Source organism: Heliconius melpomene, chromosome 1 (assembly GCF_056956725.1).
Source record: "Heliconius melpomene rosina isolate 202511_hmr_F chromosome 1, ASM5695672v1, whole genome shotgun sequence".
Classification (NCBI taxonomy): Eukaryota; Metazoa; Arthropoda; class Insecta; order Lepidoptera; family Nymphalidae; genus Heliconius; species Heliconius melpomene.
This window is the reverse complement of record NC_140389.1, coordinates 12,403,408-12,421,092: the sequence shown is the minus strand read 5'-3', so window position 1 is coordinate 12,421,092 and position 17,685 is coordinate 12,403,408. Positions and strand designations below refer to the sequence as shown.

The following is a 17,685-nucleotide window of genomic DNA, read 5'->3' as shown; positions in this document are numbered from 1 at the left end:
TTTTCTACGTTAAACGAAGATAAAATTAGCTTTTTACACAATTTCGAAATTGCGAATAGTTTAAGAGAAAAACGCATTTAATTGTTGACACATCACGTCGTTGACACTTCAGCAGTATCGACTCAAGTTTTACTTATCCCTTACTCTCAGCATATAAATAAGTATATTAGTTACGTTGGCCATTTAATGTAGATCAAAACTGTCTTTACTGTTTTTCATTTTAATAAGTACTTTAGAAGTTGTTACAATATCAAAAAATCCTTGCTGCGAAACGGCTCGCCACTCGCCATGCGTCCGCCGCGCCCGCCTGCCTTACACGCATCGGTGGTTCAGTGGTAGAATGCTCGCCTGCCACGCGGGCGGCCCGTGTTTGATTCCCTGCCGATGCATTCTATTTAATTTTCCTCACAGGCAGCCACGTAGTGCTTGCTTTTCATCAGGGACAGAATACCCTCTTCAGCATTAACCACAAGCAAAAAAGAAACCCGCCTGCCTTTATAGCAACGAAGATTTAGATGTGTTTGCACGTATTGGATAATTAGAGTTGAATGTATTATTTACGCGCGATATATTTTTTGTAGTAGTTATTAGTAGGTAGGCTTTTGTTTATAATTTCTTCCGTTTAAAAATAGTCATTTAACTATCTAAAAATAGTCATTTAAATATATTTTAATAAGTACTTGAAAAGATTAGTAGCACAGATTTAAAATTACGGTACCTACTAAAAAATCCTTGCTGTGTAAAACAATTGGAAAATCCTTATTGAAACTACGAAAATGCGGGTTGCATTAGGGTTTAATTAATTTTCACATTATATTAAGTGCTTTGCAAACATACATTATATGAATAATCCAGTAGTAAAAGCGGGCGAAGCCGCAAGGGGGTCGCTAGTAATTTTATAAATTCCAAAGTAACTCTGTCTGTCAGTCTTTGACGTAATCACGCTGATTCGATTGTGATGAAATTTTATATAGAGATACTCAATACTTGAGATGAATATAGGCTACTTTTTTTCTCAATTTTTTTGAGTTTCTAGAAATGACGCAGAAAATGGGCCTCCTGAAATTTTACGTGGAGGACCTGAACGGGCCGACGACGATGATGGTTGTGTCATTTTTCATACATTTTCTACGAGTATCTATACTAATAATATTTATGTGGTTATTTGCTGTTTTTAGTTCATATTTTTGTTTGATTCTCTTCGCATATTCAGGTAGTAGATTAGATAATTTTATTTTGATTTCTTGGTTAGGTGTTTTATTCTTCGTATTACTTTTTATTTTATTTTTTTCATTTTAAATAATTAGACATTTTTTCTAATATTAAGAATTTCTCTTAATTACTTTTACTTATTTTGTTTATTCATTTTCATTACTTATGTCTTATTTATTATTCTTTATCGGTTTATTTAAATGATCACATTTATCACATTTTCTAATTGTTCCTATTGAAAATTTTAAATAATTTGATAAATATATTCAAATAAATATTAGAATAGTTCAAGCGGCTAAAACCACACAAGTCTGCTAGTATTTAATACAATAGAGTCATGTCGAATAAATGTATTATACAAATGGCTAAATTGTACATTTACGTACATATATGTGTCGTCATCGCTACGTCAATTATCTATAGAGGATTAAGTGTCAATAACATCTATAAAGGTAGCTTTCGCTTTTAATAAAACTGGCCAAGTGCGTCGGACCCGCACACGTAGGGTTTCGTATCATTTTTTGTAAAAATGGCAAAAAATCATGTTTGTTGTATGAGAGCCTACTTAAATATTTATTTTATTCTGTATTTTAGGTTGTTTTGTTATAAAGGCAACAGTAATATTCATCTGTGAAAATTTCAACTGTCTATCAAAGTTCGTGATATACAGCCTAGTTAGAAATTAACAAACAAACAGTAGCATCTCAGTAAAAAGGTTCCATTTTACTCTTTAAGTGAGGAACCCCAAAAAAATATAAAAATAAAGATGCTATTTTTACAATCATAATGCCTTTATGATCATTATTATCACAATAATGACTATTATTATACATATAACTATGACAAATTTGTTAAGTATATCTATAAAAAATATAAAACTGTAAAAGGAGTGAAGTCTGTACGTTGAATATAAACTAAAAAAAGATTTACGCTGTATCCCGCACACAGCAGGGTAGGCAGAGGGAACCTGAGGACCTCGTGTTAACCTCACAAACCAAAAAAAATACTTTACGAATTCTACTGTAATAAATAGTAACTTTAAAGAAATTGTTGCATACATGCCTTTACTGGCACCACATGTGGTAAATAGTATGGCAAGGGTCATAAATTCCACGCAAGCGAAGTTCCTGGCGACAACTGGTACATAATATATCAATAAATTGATTACAATCACAAAGAATTATAACATTCGTTACCTCTTATCTGCATGTTTTATCATTTGGGAATAAAATATTTTTATCTATTGGCATTATGCAAAAAATAGCAACATAGTATGCAATTCAAACAGCTGCGACGTAGACTTTGCGTATATAAGCATTTATTGATTAACAACAATTTTATTTAAATAAACTTTATGCTAAATGAGTAAGAATATAATGAAATAGTCAAAAAATCATTATTTACATTAAAACTTTTTAAGAGACATCCAAGAAAATCACAAATTTTTCTTAATTTTATTTACTTAATAAGTTTCCTGATCGCGACACAACTCTAACAAAATACAAGACGAACTATATCGCGCAACTATGTTAGCGTGGACTATAAAACGTCTCCTAGAAAGTTCAAGAAGGATCCTGCCTTAATTGCTCTATTCCCTTGCATTTTCCACGGCACCACCACATGCCAAATTTCAGCTTTATACGCCTAGTAGTTCAGTAAGACAAATTGCAGCGTTGAATTCCGCCTTTCAACACGCAAACCTTGTAACCTGACTAATGTGTTCTTTTTGCCTATGTCGCCCTGCTATAGAGAATACATAATATGGGGCATAAACCATGAACCTGAACAATTAGTAGAAGTACGTGTATATAAATCAATACATTAAAGATCGGTGAAGAATATAGAGAAATATAGTTAGTTCCTTGTAAAAAAGAGAAAATAAAAATATTATATCCATATTATAAATTCAAAAGTAACTCTGTCTGTCTGTCTGTCTGTCTTTTACGCAATCAGGCCTACACCGCTAATTTAATTGTGATAAAATACTTATATAGAGATACTTGTGGGTCTCGGGATGAACATAGGATACTTTTTTTTCTCATATTTGTAATATTTTCGATATATACCAATATATTAAAATATTTATTAATTTGACATGCAATTTATTCCGCCATGTTTATAACAACCGCCGTTGCTAAGCAACGATTTGCAAAGTTTGTTGTTAGAAAACGTCACCCAAAATGAGCTTGCTTAACGCATCTCTCTATTGAAAACTGAAAATAATTTCATAAATATATTTAATGAATATTCGTATAGTTCAAGCGGGCGTAGCCGCGGTTGGGGTCCACTAGTAACCATATAAAAACATCTGAAAAGTTTTTTTTTGAGAAAAACATCGCTATTGTTCAATTCTAATAAGCTTCCTATTAGGTAAATGTTTCAATATCTTTGTAATATGTTCACACACTGGGCCTATATAATACTAAAATCCTGTGCACAAAATTACACTGATGTATAAAGATACAATTTCCTATTTTGTTATTCTCAAATCGATATATAAAATCTTGCTCATTTTTGTAGTTAACATTATTCACAATCATTTAATGATGACATTATTCTAAACCAGTGAATTATTTCGAATACTTACAATTTGTTTACTAAAATACTGATTATATGCATTTATATTTAATTTCACGATATTATGTACTAAAAATTTCTAAAATAATTGTCATGTGTCCTATTAATAGCTAATTAATATAAATAATTGATGTACACTTGTACATCTGGTACTAAATAAATAATAGATACTATTGTGTTAAATATTCTCAGGCAAACAGATGTGCCATAAAGATTTCTTATCTCCGAGAGTATCAATGATGTTATGTAAAAACTGGTGTATTCAAGCGTCAACTTAAGCATCTTTTTCCAAGGCAGTTAAGAACCTTAGCGGCAAATGACAATAATTTATTGATTCGGCTCTTGACGTGTATTGTAAGCGGTACGTTGCGTGGTACCCGCTACCCTGCGCACGAGTAGCTAGTGGTCATTCAAATGATTTTTCCCATTTATTCTTTTGTTCGGAACAAATATATTATTGGAAAATAGTGTTCATCTTCGTTCTTCACAAACTTAGGATTGTGCACGGCAATGCATGAAAGTAAGTATATACAAAGACGTTTAATTTTAAATAAATCATACTATAATATTTTACATTTTAACTATTTTTACATTTTAACTCATTTACTAACACGAATAGTGAGTGTCACTATGTAGAATAATAACAATACTTGCTGTAAAAAAATCGTAATGTGAATTAACCGTGAGTAAGTTCCACAAGAAGAGTTCGAAAAAAGAATTAACTTATGAAAAGTTATTTATATTTATAATATTGAATACAAATGACTTATCAATATGTCTAATTTGCGGTTTTCAGTTATTTAATGATACACAAATTAAATCTCTCAATTCTCTTATAAGAATTATGATAAAACTTTTCATATCCCCTCTATATTTTTATAACGGCATTCTTATTTTTTTATTTTTCTAAAATAATTATTTATTTCTAATATATGGCAGTGCTTGCCTTAGCATTCATGAAAATACTGAACAAAAACAACATATACGAGAATATGGTTTTTATTAAAAATAGCGAACACTTATCAGGTTTTATTTGTGTCCCTTAGATAAATATCGCTATAAATAGTTTTAATTGATTCCTCTATCGAATTTTAAATTATATTGACACATTTTTATGAATTTAGATAAAATAAACTCTTCTCACAAAATTTATACACGCTTTTAAATAAGTATATAATAAATTTTCCTATTCAACTTATTAATTGAGACACTCATTTATACTTTAATTCCATGGAAATATTCCATATACCTAGTCTATTTATTAAATAATTTTAAAATTATTTTCGGATATACTCGTACCTCATCAACACTTTTTGAATTAATTGCGTCTGCTACTCGACCCATTTATTTTGCATTGTTTTGTGAGTACAATAGCTATCAATCAATACATCGACTATTCACTTGTTCTGTTGAAATATCTAAGTTTTTCATCTCGAAAATAAGATAGTTTGCTGTCAACTATTTTTTAACTATATATAACCAATATTTTACTTGATGTTCATACAATATGGTGGTCAGTACCCTTTATCTCAGTGAGAAAAACAATATTTTTCATGTTTACTTAACAATTGACTGCTGACAAGTGACATACCAATTAATCATTTATATTTTAACTTATATATCACAAATTTAATTAATTTTAATAAAAGATGTTCTTACGATATTCTTCAACACATAAGCAAGTTTTAAAAATATCCATTTACAACTTTATCTATTAAGCGGTTTTATCATTTTATCAACATTTATTTAATAATTATGTACATATATTTTTATTTGTCGCTATTGAAGATTCTGCGTTAACTGAATAATAATATGTATACTATCTTTTTCCTTTCCTGTCCAACAAGGTGTTTCTTTATTATTTTAAAATCAACATTTTTATCAGCTCATATTAGCATAAGTCAGACTCATATGAGCAAAATTAGGAATTTATTCAGAAGTCAACGCATTTTAATTGAGTAAACATTTACTCTACAAACTCAGTGATAATGCCCCTATAATAAATACATAATTCATATTGCTTTTCATTTAATATTATAAATAACTGAGGTAAAAACGCTAATATTAAAATTTTCCGAAAATAAAACACGGAAGTTTAGCGTAGGTTAATTTGAAATTTCGAAGCTCGGCATGAAAAGTTTGGTTAGTTAGGAGCTGATGAGTTTCCCGCCCATGCGATTTCATTTCTATGTTAGATTGGTGTACAAAACAGCGTTATAAAAAAAAGATTGCGACGAATTGTGAACCTCCTTTTTTGAAAGTTGGTTATAAATAGCTTATTTATAGATGACAATTTATATAGTTTTCCTTAATAGTTTTATTATTTGATTTGTGGAAAACCTTAGTTTAATATAAAACAGGTTGAACACCGCATTGCGTCTGCTGTCATATTTTTTAAAGTTCCATACCTCAAAAGAAAAAGCAGAAGCCTCATAGGATTACTTGGTTGAGCACGATATTATAATAATGCTATTTTTACCTTAACTATAGTAAATAATGACAAGACATAAGGATCACAACTAGCAATAACTTAATTTTATTCTATTCTATCTTTATAGAGGCCAGTCGTGACGCAGGGGCGCAAAGTGTTACCGTTAACGCGACTGGTTGTGGATTCGACCCCACTCGAGGAAATGAATTTCTATGATATACTTACAAATTTTCATATTATAATTTTTTCCCTTTATTTTTACTTCTTGTCAAATTTTATAACTGTTGTAAACGGGAAGCTAACACTCATATCTTTTATTTGCGTTGACTTATCAGCTTAGTATTAGTGATCTCCATATTAATTCAGAGTTGGTAAGTACCAACCAACTAAGTACCGCGTGGAAGTCCACGCGATGTTGAGAAAAATAGTCTTGGCGGACGGACAGACAGAGATGGATAACAAAGTAATCCTATAAGAGTATGACCTGTATTGTAATAGACCAGGTAAACATTAAGAAAATTTTTGTTTAATTAATGAAAGGCCAGGAACAAGAGTAACTAATGTAGATTTCTAAGAAATCGACTAAGCTGTAATATTTTTATTATTTTTGCTCATACATCAAAATGCAGAGCAAGAAATAACTAATGGGGGACTTTAATGGGAATGTTCAAATATAAAAAAATTAAGCTACGGCTTCTTCGTAGGTCTTTGCAAATTATTATAGCCTAATAAGTATTATTTGCAATATATAAAAATCGAATATTAGGAACATATACCGTGGAGCTCTTAGAGACCACTAAAAATAAGGAAAATACACCTTAATAATTGTAAATCTTAGAAATTGACAAAGTTTATATTAAATAAAATATTTTTCTGAATCAGTGGATTAGTCACTTATAGCCAGCATAATTTTTTTTTAATTCTCATTGTCAATAAAAATGAGTTGATAGGTATCTCAAGTAAAACTATAAAATACAAACGTGACATAATTTAAATATTATATTCAAAAGCTTTAACAATAAAGTTAATTCAAAGACATTAATTATCTTCATCTATCTTTAAATATACCACAACAATCGACTATTCATTAGTTTTAGCTGTAATAAGATAAATGTAAAATGTCCAATAATCAATATAATTATCTAATAACTCATCTTTCACAGATAAAGACCGATTGCATAACTTACCGATTAAATATAAAATAACTATTATAGGAGCTGATGATGTTGCATCATGACCATGAATGCCCTCTGAATTAATATCAATTAAAGCGCACATCTAGAAATGCACTGAGACTTATTTATAGTACCGTTTTATATAAACAGTCCATTTTTTTTTCAGATCAAAATACTTTTACAATTATCGAGAAAGGTGTGTACCTCGTGCATCAGGAGGAAGATAAAAGGTAAGTAAACCTCTGTTTAAACAATGACATTACAATCGTAGCGTTTCGCATATCTTTATAAGCGCGGTAATTAGTTGAGTTTGTTTTATATTAACTGATCAAATTAAACGAACCTCATGAACGAGGACGACAGTTTGCTAGACAGAAGCATGTCTTTGGCTCAGATTGGAAAGGTGCATGAACAGTATGTGAGAAAATATGTGCCATAAAAGTGATATTTATAAAAAAAATGTATATTTTAATAGATATTTGTGGTAATGTTGCAGATCGGTCAATGCGACTCCCATTGTGAGTGTAGATAAGCTTTCGAAGGAAGATGGAGTTTCAGGACCATCATGGTGTTCTAGTATAGCCCCAACAATTATCCATTACGTCACTTTAGTTATACTAGGTAAGTGAGCCTTTATACGTAAAACTATCTGTTTTGTCAGCAACCTTACGTATATATGTGCATGCTAATATTGTAAAATTGAGGAGTTTTGAGATTATAGGCACCACGTTAATCGTTATAATGTTTCTGTCAGAGTTCCCCGAAAACTTAGACACATGCTAAGTTACGTGTTATACACAACTCCCAGCTTTTTCCGTGTGAAGCAGCATGTGAAAATTAGTTAAATATAATTCAATTTGTTATCTTCGTACATTTTCAAAACACATACACATTCAATTTATTAATTTATTTCAATTCACTATTTATTTTATTCATTCCAACAAGAATTATTTTAATTTTAAGTAATTAAATTACTATACGTTTTATAGACAGAATCTTTTATTTAAATTTTTATTCCAGTGAATGGTTATTTAAATAGAATATTTGAAAAATAATAATTTATTGATGAAATCAGTCTACTGTGACAAAAAACTCTAACCAATTAATGCGTTAACTAACTTGTTATTGGCGGCGTTCAAAACGAGAACTCAACATTATTAGTAGCTTCCCAGAAAATTTATTAATTGGCAGATGTCACTTGAGAATTCATTATGGTGTTTCGATATTTTTGTTGGCCATTTAAATAAATTATAATTTCATATTAGTTCATAAACTATAAAAACATTAATTAAACTTAATAATTTATTGAAAAACGTCACTTGACATTATAACAATATTATTAATTTGTTCACTTTATTAGAATTTAGTATTATTGATTCATAGGGACACTAACATGGGGATATCTGTGGTTTGCATGGGGTGACAATTGGGGATGGAATGGTCAGTGGTTCCGCCTGGCGATCATCGGTGTCATTGCATGGGCGAGCGGCCAAATACTACAAGAGTTGACCACTCTGCCGCCGCTACTTGCAGCTTTACTCACTGGCATCCTTGCCCGACATTTTGGTTTCGTTGATATGCGAGCATATCCAGATGTCGATGGATTCCTAAGGTATCTTATTACATATAAGGCTAAAGTTAAATGCATATAGGAATAATCTTAATTTTTTTACATCTTTATTGTAATTTTAGGTATAAAAAATTACTGACCAAATGTTAGAGTAAATTAAACAATTATTTTTTTTTATAATCTACTACTTACAGCATGACCGAAATGTTTTTTTCATTACTTATAAAAACTGTACCACACTAATACATATATACTTTTTATGAACTTAATATATTAATTTCATAAGTTTTTGAACCTATTAATGTTACGTTTCATATTGTTATTTCATATTCTTCTCTCTCTCTCTCTCTCTCAGCTCCACGCTGTATCCTGGATATAGCAGGATAGGCAGAGAGAGCCTAATGTGGAGACAGGCCGCTCTACACTTTCCGCCGAATTCTGGAGGCATTGCGTGTTGAATGACTCAACGCCTCGCTTTGCCTCGACACCAGAGCGAATAAATGAAAATATTAAATATTTTATTGCCTCGAGTGAGAATCGAACCTGTCGCGTTTACAGTCATACGCTTTATATTTATTATCTTTAATACTTTACATTTTATGAAATATGGAATGCAATTATGTTAATAGAATTATATTTTTTAGGAAAATATACCCGGTAATTATTTTAGGAAAGGGTTCTTTATCTTGGGATGTTAACTTCATGAAACAAAATTGGAAGCAAGTTCTAACTTTAGGAGCACTGCCATGGAGCGCGGAAGTGGTGACTGTCGCAATTTGCACGCACTTCCTTCTTGGGTTTCCTTGGATTTGGGGTAAGTACTTTGAATATATTTAAATAAAAATAGATATTGTATTATTTTTTTATTTATTTTTTAGTTTGATATACATAAGGACTCATTACGGCACTAGCTATTAACTAGCTAATTACCTATGCAATTAAATAATTTCTTTTTCAAAACCATTCTAAATTAATACTAAGATTAACTAATTAGATACTGTATCTTTATTAAGTAATATAAATATTTTTTTATCATTGCGTGCTGATAAGTTTCTGTTTTACTTGATATAAAATACATCTTGGTTTTCCTTGGTTTTTGAGTAAGTACTTTTAATCACCAATAAATAAATGTTTTATTATTTTGTTTATTTTACTAGTATAATACATAAAATCTTATTACGGCAATACCTATTAATCACTTCTCCAATGAAATCATTTCTTTTTTTAAAAAAATCTAAATTAATCTTTTATATTTTTTTCGTTCAGTGATAAAATTTCCGCTAACATCATCTAATTAGATACTATATCTTTATTAAGTTATAAAAATATATTTTTATCATCTTTGATATAAACTATAATGATATAAAATTTTATTCAAATTTATGTTTCTTATATTTTTTTTGTGTGCTTTGAAAATAGATATTTGTGAACTGTGGTGTACTTCTCCTGATAAAATAAAATTTGTCACGTTGTTCGACACAATGGCGAGCAATATACGCTCGAGGTGGAGCCAATTCAATAAATTTCGCTATAGAACCGCCATTGCAAAAGATTTGAATGCATTTTCAATATATGACGTTATATAGTACAACAGTGTTGAAGCTATGAACTCTCTGAAGTGTCCCAACAATTTTCCAGCGTGCACGAAACCGCCTAAATAACGTCTAAAAATTTTCCTAGTTAACGTCAGAGAATTATCTTTTTATTATATCGTTATAGTTATAGTATTTTCACTTTTCTTTTGTTTTATAAAAATGAAATGCAAATTTGCAAGCTACGAAGAGAATTTTTGTCCATTTCTCTGATAACGAAGAACCGGAATTTCTTTTGTTTATTTTTACATAATGTCCCCCTTTTGATGACATAAATTTGAATTATAATATTTTTACAAAAAAATTTAGGATGATGAAAAAACAAACATGAACCCATGTTTTAAATTATTGTCTATTTGTTTATCTTTTTGTACACACACATCTTCGTAACTACTGGACGGATTTAAATTAAGCTTTTTGTGGGATAGCTTTTTGGACTGGGTTGAATCTAGAATATTAATTATTTTTCTGAATCTGAATTTGATGTAAAAATATAGTAGTTCGGCTAAACATAGATAATGAAATATTTCCTTAACATTCGCTTTAAGCGTGATAAATGTTTTCTAGCGACATAAAAGAATTTAAAAAATTGTAACATCTAATGAAGAATTACGATTATAATAGCTTAGCTAAACTATATGAAACAATGAAATTCCGTCTACTCTAAAATTGTACATCATTATAGACTTCGTCCATTGTTAAATAAAAATTAAAGATTTGGAATATCTAATGAAGAAGACTCATAATAGTCCAGCTAAGTTATTAAAAAATAATTAATTGTTATCATACTAAAAGTTGTTTAGTATGGTGGCCAGTTTTAATTTATTTATTATGATTATTCACCACAGTGCACCCACTGCACTACGATGACCTCAACAGAATCTTATTTTTTCGTTAAATAGGTTATTAAAGAATTAAGAGATATTAAATTTTGATATTAAATATTTTTGCTTTTAAATAGAGTATTATGTGTATTCTCGCACTATTAATGAAGATCATATTTTTTAGGTTTCCTTTTAGGCTCTTTCTACGCATCCGTGTCGTGTCCTGTAATAATGCCCCCAGTTATAAAACATGGGAAGAAAGCAAATGGAAAGGTAAACTGGACACAACTAGTATGTACCTCAGGAGGGTTGGACACCGCTCTCAGTGTCGGCGTATTTGGCGTACTTTTCAGCTTTATATTTTATGAATTTGATGATAGTTACCATTACATAAAAGTAAGTATCTACTAATTAATATAAGCCTTAAAATACAGTAATTTCAACTAATTAAGCTTAAATTGTTAACGTAAAAGATATGGCTAAAATATATTTTTTTTATTAAGGATTTCAAAAAAATATTAATAAAGAGATAAAATGAAATATTTTAGGCAATTTTAGCATTACCTTTGGGAGTGGTGATTGGAGTCGCCTGGGGAAGTCTAGCAAAATATGTACCCAATTCAAAAGACATTTTTGTTACTGAATTACGAGTGCTCTATGTACTATTCGGAGGACTTTTTGTATTCATTTGCACTTCTTCTATTGGATGGGGTGGAGCAGGTTCGAAATAACTAAATTCATATAATTATTCCATTTTCTAATGTTTATTACGTCATGTAATCTATATATATAAAAGGACTTGTCCTCACTGACTGAGGTAAGACGCACGCACAGCCCTAACCGCTGTGCGTAGAAACGTGGAATTTGGACAGATGTTTACTTTCGTAATCTGGACATCCACTAAGAAGGGATTTTGAAAAATTTGAACCCTAAAGGGGTGAAATAGGGGTTCAAAGTTTGTATGGAAAAAAAATTAAATCGGCACCGATTTTTATAAAATTAGAAATTTAGATTTTTAAAAGTATTTAATTGAACACGTGTTTCATCGTTTTCTAGAATCCTCCCCCTAAGGGTGCAAATAAGGGGTTGAAAGTTTGTATAGGTTTTTTTTAAATCGTCACCAATTTTTATAAAATTTGAAATTCAGACTCTTAAACGTATATAATTAAACACATGTTTCATGGTTTTCTAGAATTCACCCCCTAAGGGTGCAAATAAGGGGTTGAAAGTTTGTATGGGAAAATTCTTAAATCGCCACCGATTTTTATTAAATTTGATATTTAGACTCTTAAAAACATTTAATTGAACATGTGTTTCATGGTTTTCTAGAATTCGCCCCCTGAGGGTGCAAATAAGGGGTTGAAAGTTTGTATGGAAAAATCTTTAAATCGCCACCGATTTTTATAAAATTTGAAATATAGACTCTTAAAAATATTTAATTGAACACATGTTTCGTGGTTTATTAGAATTCGCCCCTAAATACGCAAGCGAAGCTGCGCGCGTCCACTAGTCGACTATAAAAGACTGTAAAAATTAGTTACATCATAGTTAGTCTTTTACATATTATAAGGAAGATTATATTGTATGTTTATGTATTAAAGGGGGTGTAGCGGTACTCGCGTGTAATGCGACAGCGGCGTCGTACTGGGCCAAGAAGGGATGGAAATTGAACCAAAATCCGGCCGCTACTGTATACCGAGTGCTGTGGTCAACATGTGAGCCGGTTCTATTTGCCTACACTGGAACGTTTTTCGTTGTTAGTATGTTTTTACTTACATCTATGTATAATATTTATATGAAGAAATACTATTTCCATTCTTGTTGTTGTTTATTGCTAATCTCACCTTACTAATAATTTATCTAACACATCTATAAATTGGTGCCGAGTGTTCATCTAATTCTAAACTTAGTCAAAGTCCATAATAATTTTGAACTGTTAAATTAATTGCAGGTGCACAGTTCGATATCGGAAACTATGTTAATTGGATTAGGGATCTTACTTGTATGCGTCTCTGTGAGACTGATAGTAGCAGCTCTAGTTTGTTGGAAATTAACATTGAAAGAGAGGATCTTTATATGTTGCGCGTGGATACCGAAGTCTATTGTAGAGGTGAATAATTATTTCTCTTCTCCCCTATACTGTTGTATTAGTCCTAATTTATTTCGAATGTTCGTTTAGCTTAATCATGTATGTACAAGTATGTGAGTAGTAGGGCATTTTTTTACCTGGCTGTACTTTAAACGCCTTAACTTAAAAAAAGCAAATATATTTTTTATCATATTTCAACAACAATACTACTGAATATACTCGTACATATTCATATAAATACTTAATGATAATAGCTTAATAATAATAGCTTAATGATTCTCACATTGATTTCATATACAACATATATATGGGCGGGTGCATAAATATTTTTATAATATTTTTCTATTAAATCTTTTGCAGGCTGTTCTTTGTCCTTTAGCAATAAATACAATAATTATGTCTCGTGGCAAATACACTGAAGAGTTTGTTGTTGCTGAGGAAATAATGAGACTTATCGTACAAGCTATATTTATAACGACACCCATTGGGTTTCTTCTAGTTAATAATTTGGGCCCAATGCTACTTAATTACAATACTGAAGATATTGAAAGCAGTAAGTATGGTAACATATCAATTATTTAAGTTATTTTATATGTATATATAAGTGCTTGCTGCTAATTAATATAGGCAATCGTGGCGCAGTGGCAATGGTTGTGGATTCGATTCCTAACCTAGAAGTCATTATTTTCATTTACCCGCTCTAAAAGGACAAAGCGCGGGGTCAAGTTCCGCCGCCACTAGGTTCTCTATGCCTACCTTTAACTCTACTATGTGGGGAAAAGTGAGAAAATTTTAATTGAAATTAAAACTACGTAGATATATAACACACTATGACCAATCTACGCAACCAAGACTAATATCTGTTTTGTATTTCATTTTTAACTTCGCACGTTTACTAATTCTGTTCTCTTGGTGTGCTGAATGTCGAATTGTCGAATGAATAAATGAAAATTCCTTATAATGATGATTTTGTTTGCGTAAATCTGACATTTACTTTATTATTAATAGAAAATGTATTCAATTATATAACAGCATATCTCAGCATATGTTTTTTTTTTACAGAACCCAGATTCACACAACGGAAATCAAGTGCATTTTGTCATAATGAGGATGTCAAGTTATGAAATAATAGACTTGAGAAGTGTACTTAAGTACTTCTAGACGGAGAATCTTAATAATTCACTAATTTTAAGTAAATCTTAATCTATTCATATAATAATGTGGCTCAATAACACCAAAAATACCAGTTATTCGTAGGTAATAAGTGTAAAGATAATAAATTATAGTGTGTTTGTTAATTTTCTTGTAGATACTGATGCACTTATAATTTTTTTTTTTTTTTTATGAATTTATTGACAAAATTTTGTCATTGCTTCACAAAAAAGTAGCAAATATTGCAAATATTTTTAACACTGTCGTTCTGATATTAATCTGTAAGTTTATTATCTGAATAATACGTTAAAATTGCAAATTAGTTCGAATTCAATTCCATTGTTAGGTATCCACTTTCCAGCTTTAGTGTTCGACCTCACAATTATGTTGCTTTGGCATTATTTTTGTCTCGAGATAAAGATTTATTTATCTCGATATCAATATGAAACAAATTAAAAAAAATGTTTCATCGTATGCTTAACACTATAATTATTCTATTGATAAATTTCTATTATTTATTTTAAATAAACATAATAAACATATTATGTTTATTAGTAGAATGTAAATTTACAGTAAATATGCTTGGTTATACGTCTTTTATATTTAAACTAACTTGTTGTTCTAGAAATGTGCCATAAATGCTTCTAGTGTATTAGTATGTCAGTTATGTATATAATATAACTATGTACATGTATATAATATAACTATAAACAATAAGTCATATTTAAGTATGAATGTCACAAATATTTATTTTTACTGTATAGAAAAAATACATTTATTCGCTGGCCGAATATAATTTTTGTAGCTAATTAAGTGTAGTAATAAGTTCTAATATTGTCAGTATTATGTTTTAGTATAATATATAATATGTAAGTACATTTACTTAACTTACATATAGAGAGATCGTTGAAATGTTAATAAAAATTATCTACATATAAAAAGATGTACCTTACAAGTTGATTTTATTTAACTTAATAAAATAAAATCTTAGGGTAAGCTTACAAAGTACTTAATGTCTTGCAGTGTGACATTCTAAATTTATAATTTTACAATACTATACGAACTCTTATATCACGTAAGTATTATTCTTACCTACGAAGAATGTATTTATAAATATTTCTTATTGAATTATAATTATTAATGAAAATTCAGTAAAAAATTAAAAATATATATTTTGTATTTTAAGGTATTTTTTATTTTTCATCTATATTTTATTGTTACTAAAAAGAATAACTAAGTACCTAAATAAAAAATATAAAATTTCAGATTCAAAAGATATATAGATAGAAATACGACTTAGGGTTACGTACCTTTTAAGGAAAAGAGGAACGCTTATAAGATCACTTTGTTGTCTGTCTGTCAAGAGCCTTTATCTCAGGAACGCTTGAAGATATCGAATTGAAATTCAAACCATATACCTTGACTCATGGCCCATGATTCCCTAATAAAAAACCTATTTCTACATAAAAAAATATGGCCGTTTATTTAATAAAAAAAACGTATTACAACACTATTAAGAGAATCAAAATTAATGGGGTACTTCTGGTTAACCTAGAATTATAAAATTTGGCGGCTAGCATCTACAGGTAGTAGATGCTAGCTGCCAAATTTTAGGAGCTCAGTTCAGTTAGGACCCTCGGTTGGCGACTTGCGCTTTTCCATTTTCTTTAATAGTTTAATTTATATAATTCCTTCAATTAAATAATTTAAAAATTATATTAAATTATGCTTTTATAATTTTGAAATTATAAATATAATTTGTAAATTATAATAAGATTTATAAATAAAAAATTAAGCGCCATCTTACGAGCAGCATGAACACTGTTGACTCGCAAACGACAAACAAACAAATCAGCAAACAAACTCCAGCAAATTCTACGTCAAACAACTACAGTGTGGTTGAACTAGTTTGCCGTATGTAAACTAGGTGGCATTTAAATAAAAATATTACAATTAACAAATCAAATTATATTTCAGGATAACATTTGCATATACACCATTGCGCCAATTGGTAACTTACACGTACATAAAAAAATATTTTTAAAAAATTCTACTCTATAATATTTTTGGCTTATGTAATTTTATAAGCAGTATAATACTGCTTAGAGACATCTCAGTTTTGTCATTTCATGTACACAATGAGGTGATATGTCAGATTTAAGGATGAAGTACTTCGATCGAGGCTCTACTAGGCCTTATTCGCACTCTTTATCCTTAAAATAAATGGTAATACTTATCAGAGCGAGAAAATTAAACTAATTTAAATTTAATCATTCCCCAAGCAAGGATTGAACCCACAACTATCTTGCATACAGTCAAGCGTAGGCTCAATGCGCTACATTGACCTCAGTATTCAATATTTTTTTATTTGTGAACAATTATTAAGGCGTGCCATTGGAGAGGCCTATGTCCAGCAGTGGTCGAGGATAGGCTGATGATGATGATGGTGAAGATTAATTATTATTAGTGCCAACCACGATGAATAATATTTCTTATTATTCATCGTGGTGGCAGCGTCTAGCTAGGTTTGACCATAACGCTGAAATTTTTTTGTTACTTAGCCATTTTATTACTGTTACTAAAACCCCCCTCAATTATTATTTTGTAAATATATTCAATGTAAAGACGCGCCATTTTCTGTTTTATTATATGTAAGTACCTATAGATGTCATTATGAATATTTTTTTCAAATATTGCTAATATAATTTCATTTTGATCATTTCAATATAAATTTGGTCTGTGTCGGCCTAATAGTTTTCTCAAAATGTTTTTTTTCTAAAAACTGAAACTTAACAGATTGATTCCAAAATGTTTCATATTTTTTTTGACAGAGAGAACCTAGTGGGTATGAAGGCTGACAACATATTAGTCTCTACTTTTCGGTAGAATTCGAGACATTGCCTGTTGTGGAATTCAATTCCGCATATTGACGGTTAAAACTATATTATTTCTTATTTTTACAATTTTTTTACTCTTGCAATGTTGTATGATGTTTGATTGACGTTATTGAACCTACTGTGTTGATATCCGATTACTTAAAAATGGTATCGGATAAATTATCTT

The 17,685-nt window shown here is 29.9% G+C and overlaps 1 protein-coding gene across 2 annotated transcripts; it reads left to right on the top strand.

Annotated features, from left to right (window-relative positions):
• The first annotated feature begins 4,111 nt into the window (after positions 1 to 4,111).
• LOC146541509 (sodium/hydrogen exchanger 9B2-like) lies at positions 4,112 to 15,807 on the top strand. Of its 2 annotated transcripts, XM_085187126.1 has the most exons (11): positions 4,112 to 4,309; positions 7,562 to 7,625; positions 7,892 to 8,016; positions 8,779 to 9,007; positions 9,610 to 9,779; positions 11,566 to 11,777; positions 11,930 to 12,101; positions 12,983 to 13,137; positions 13,333 to 13,491; positions 13,831 to 14,023; positions 14,533 to 15,807. In XM_085187126.1, exons 1-11 carry the CDS (start codon positions 4,300 to 4,302, stop codon positions 14,592 to 14,594), a joined length of 1,551 nt encoding a protein of 516 aa, XP_085043252.1. In that variant the 5' UTR covers positions 4,112 to 4,299; the 3' UTR covers positions 14,595 to 15,807. The 2 variants fall into 2 exon arrangements, with proteins under 2 accessions (XP_085043252.1, XP_085043260.1); XM_085187134.1 differs by lacking the exons at positions 4,112 to 4,309; positions 7,562 to 7,625 and adding an exon at positions 7,727 to 7,809.
• The last annotated feature ends 1,878 nt before the right edge of the window (positions 15,808 to 17,685 follow it).

Bases quoted from the DNA above. Each gene is read 5' to 3' on its own strand.
- LOC146541509 (XM_085187126.1), top strand. The intron at 7,626-7,891 runs GTAAGTAAACCT...GTAATGTTGCAG, and splicing joins CATCAGGAGGAAGATAAAAG to ATCGGTCAATGCGACTCCCA. The intron at 9,008-9,609 runs GTATCTTATTAC...TATATTTTTTAG, and splicing joins GATGTCGATGGATTCCTAAG to GAAAATATACCCGGTAATTA.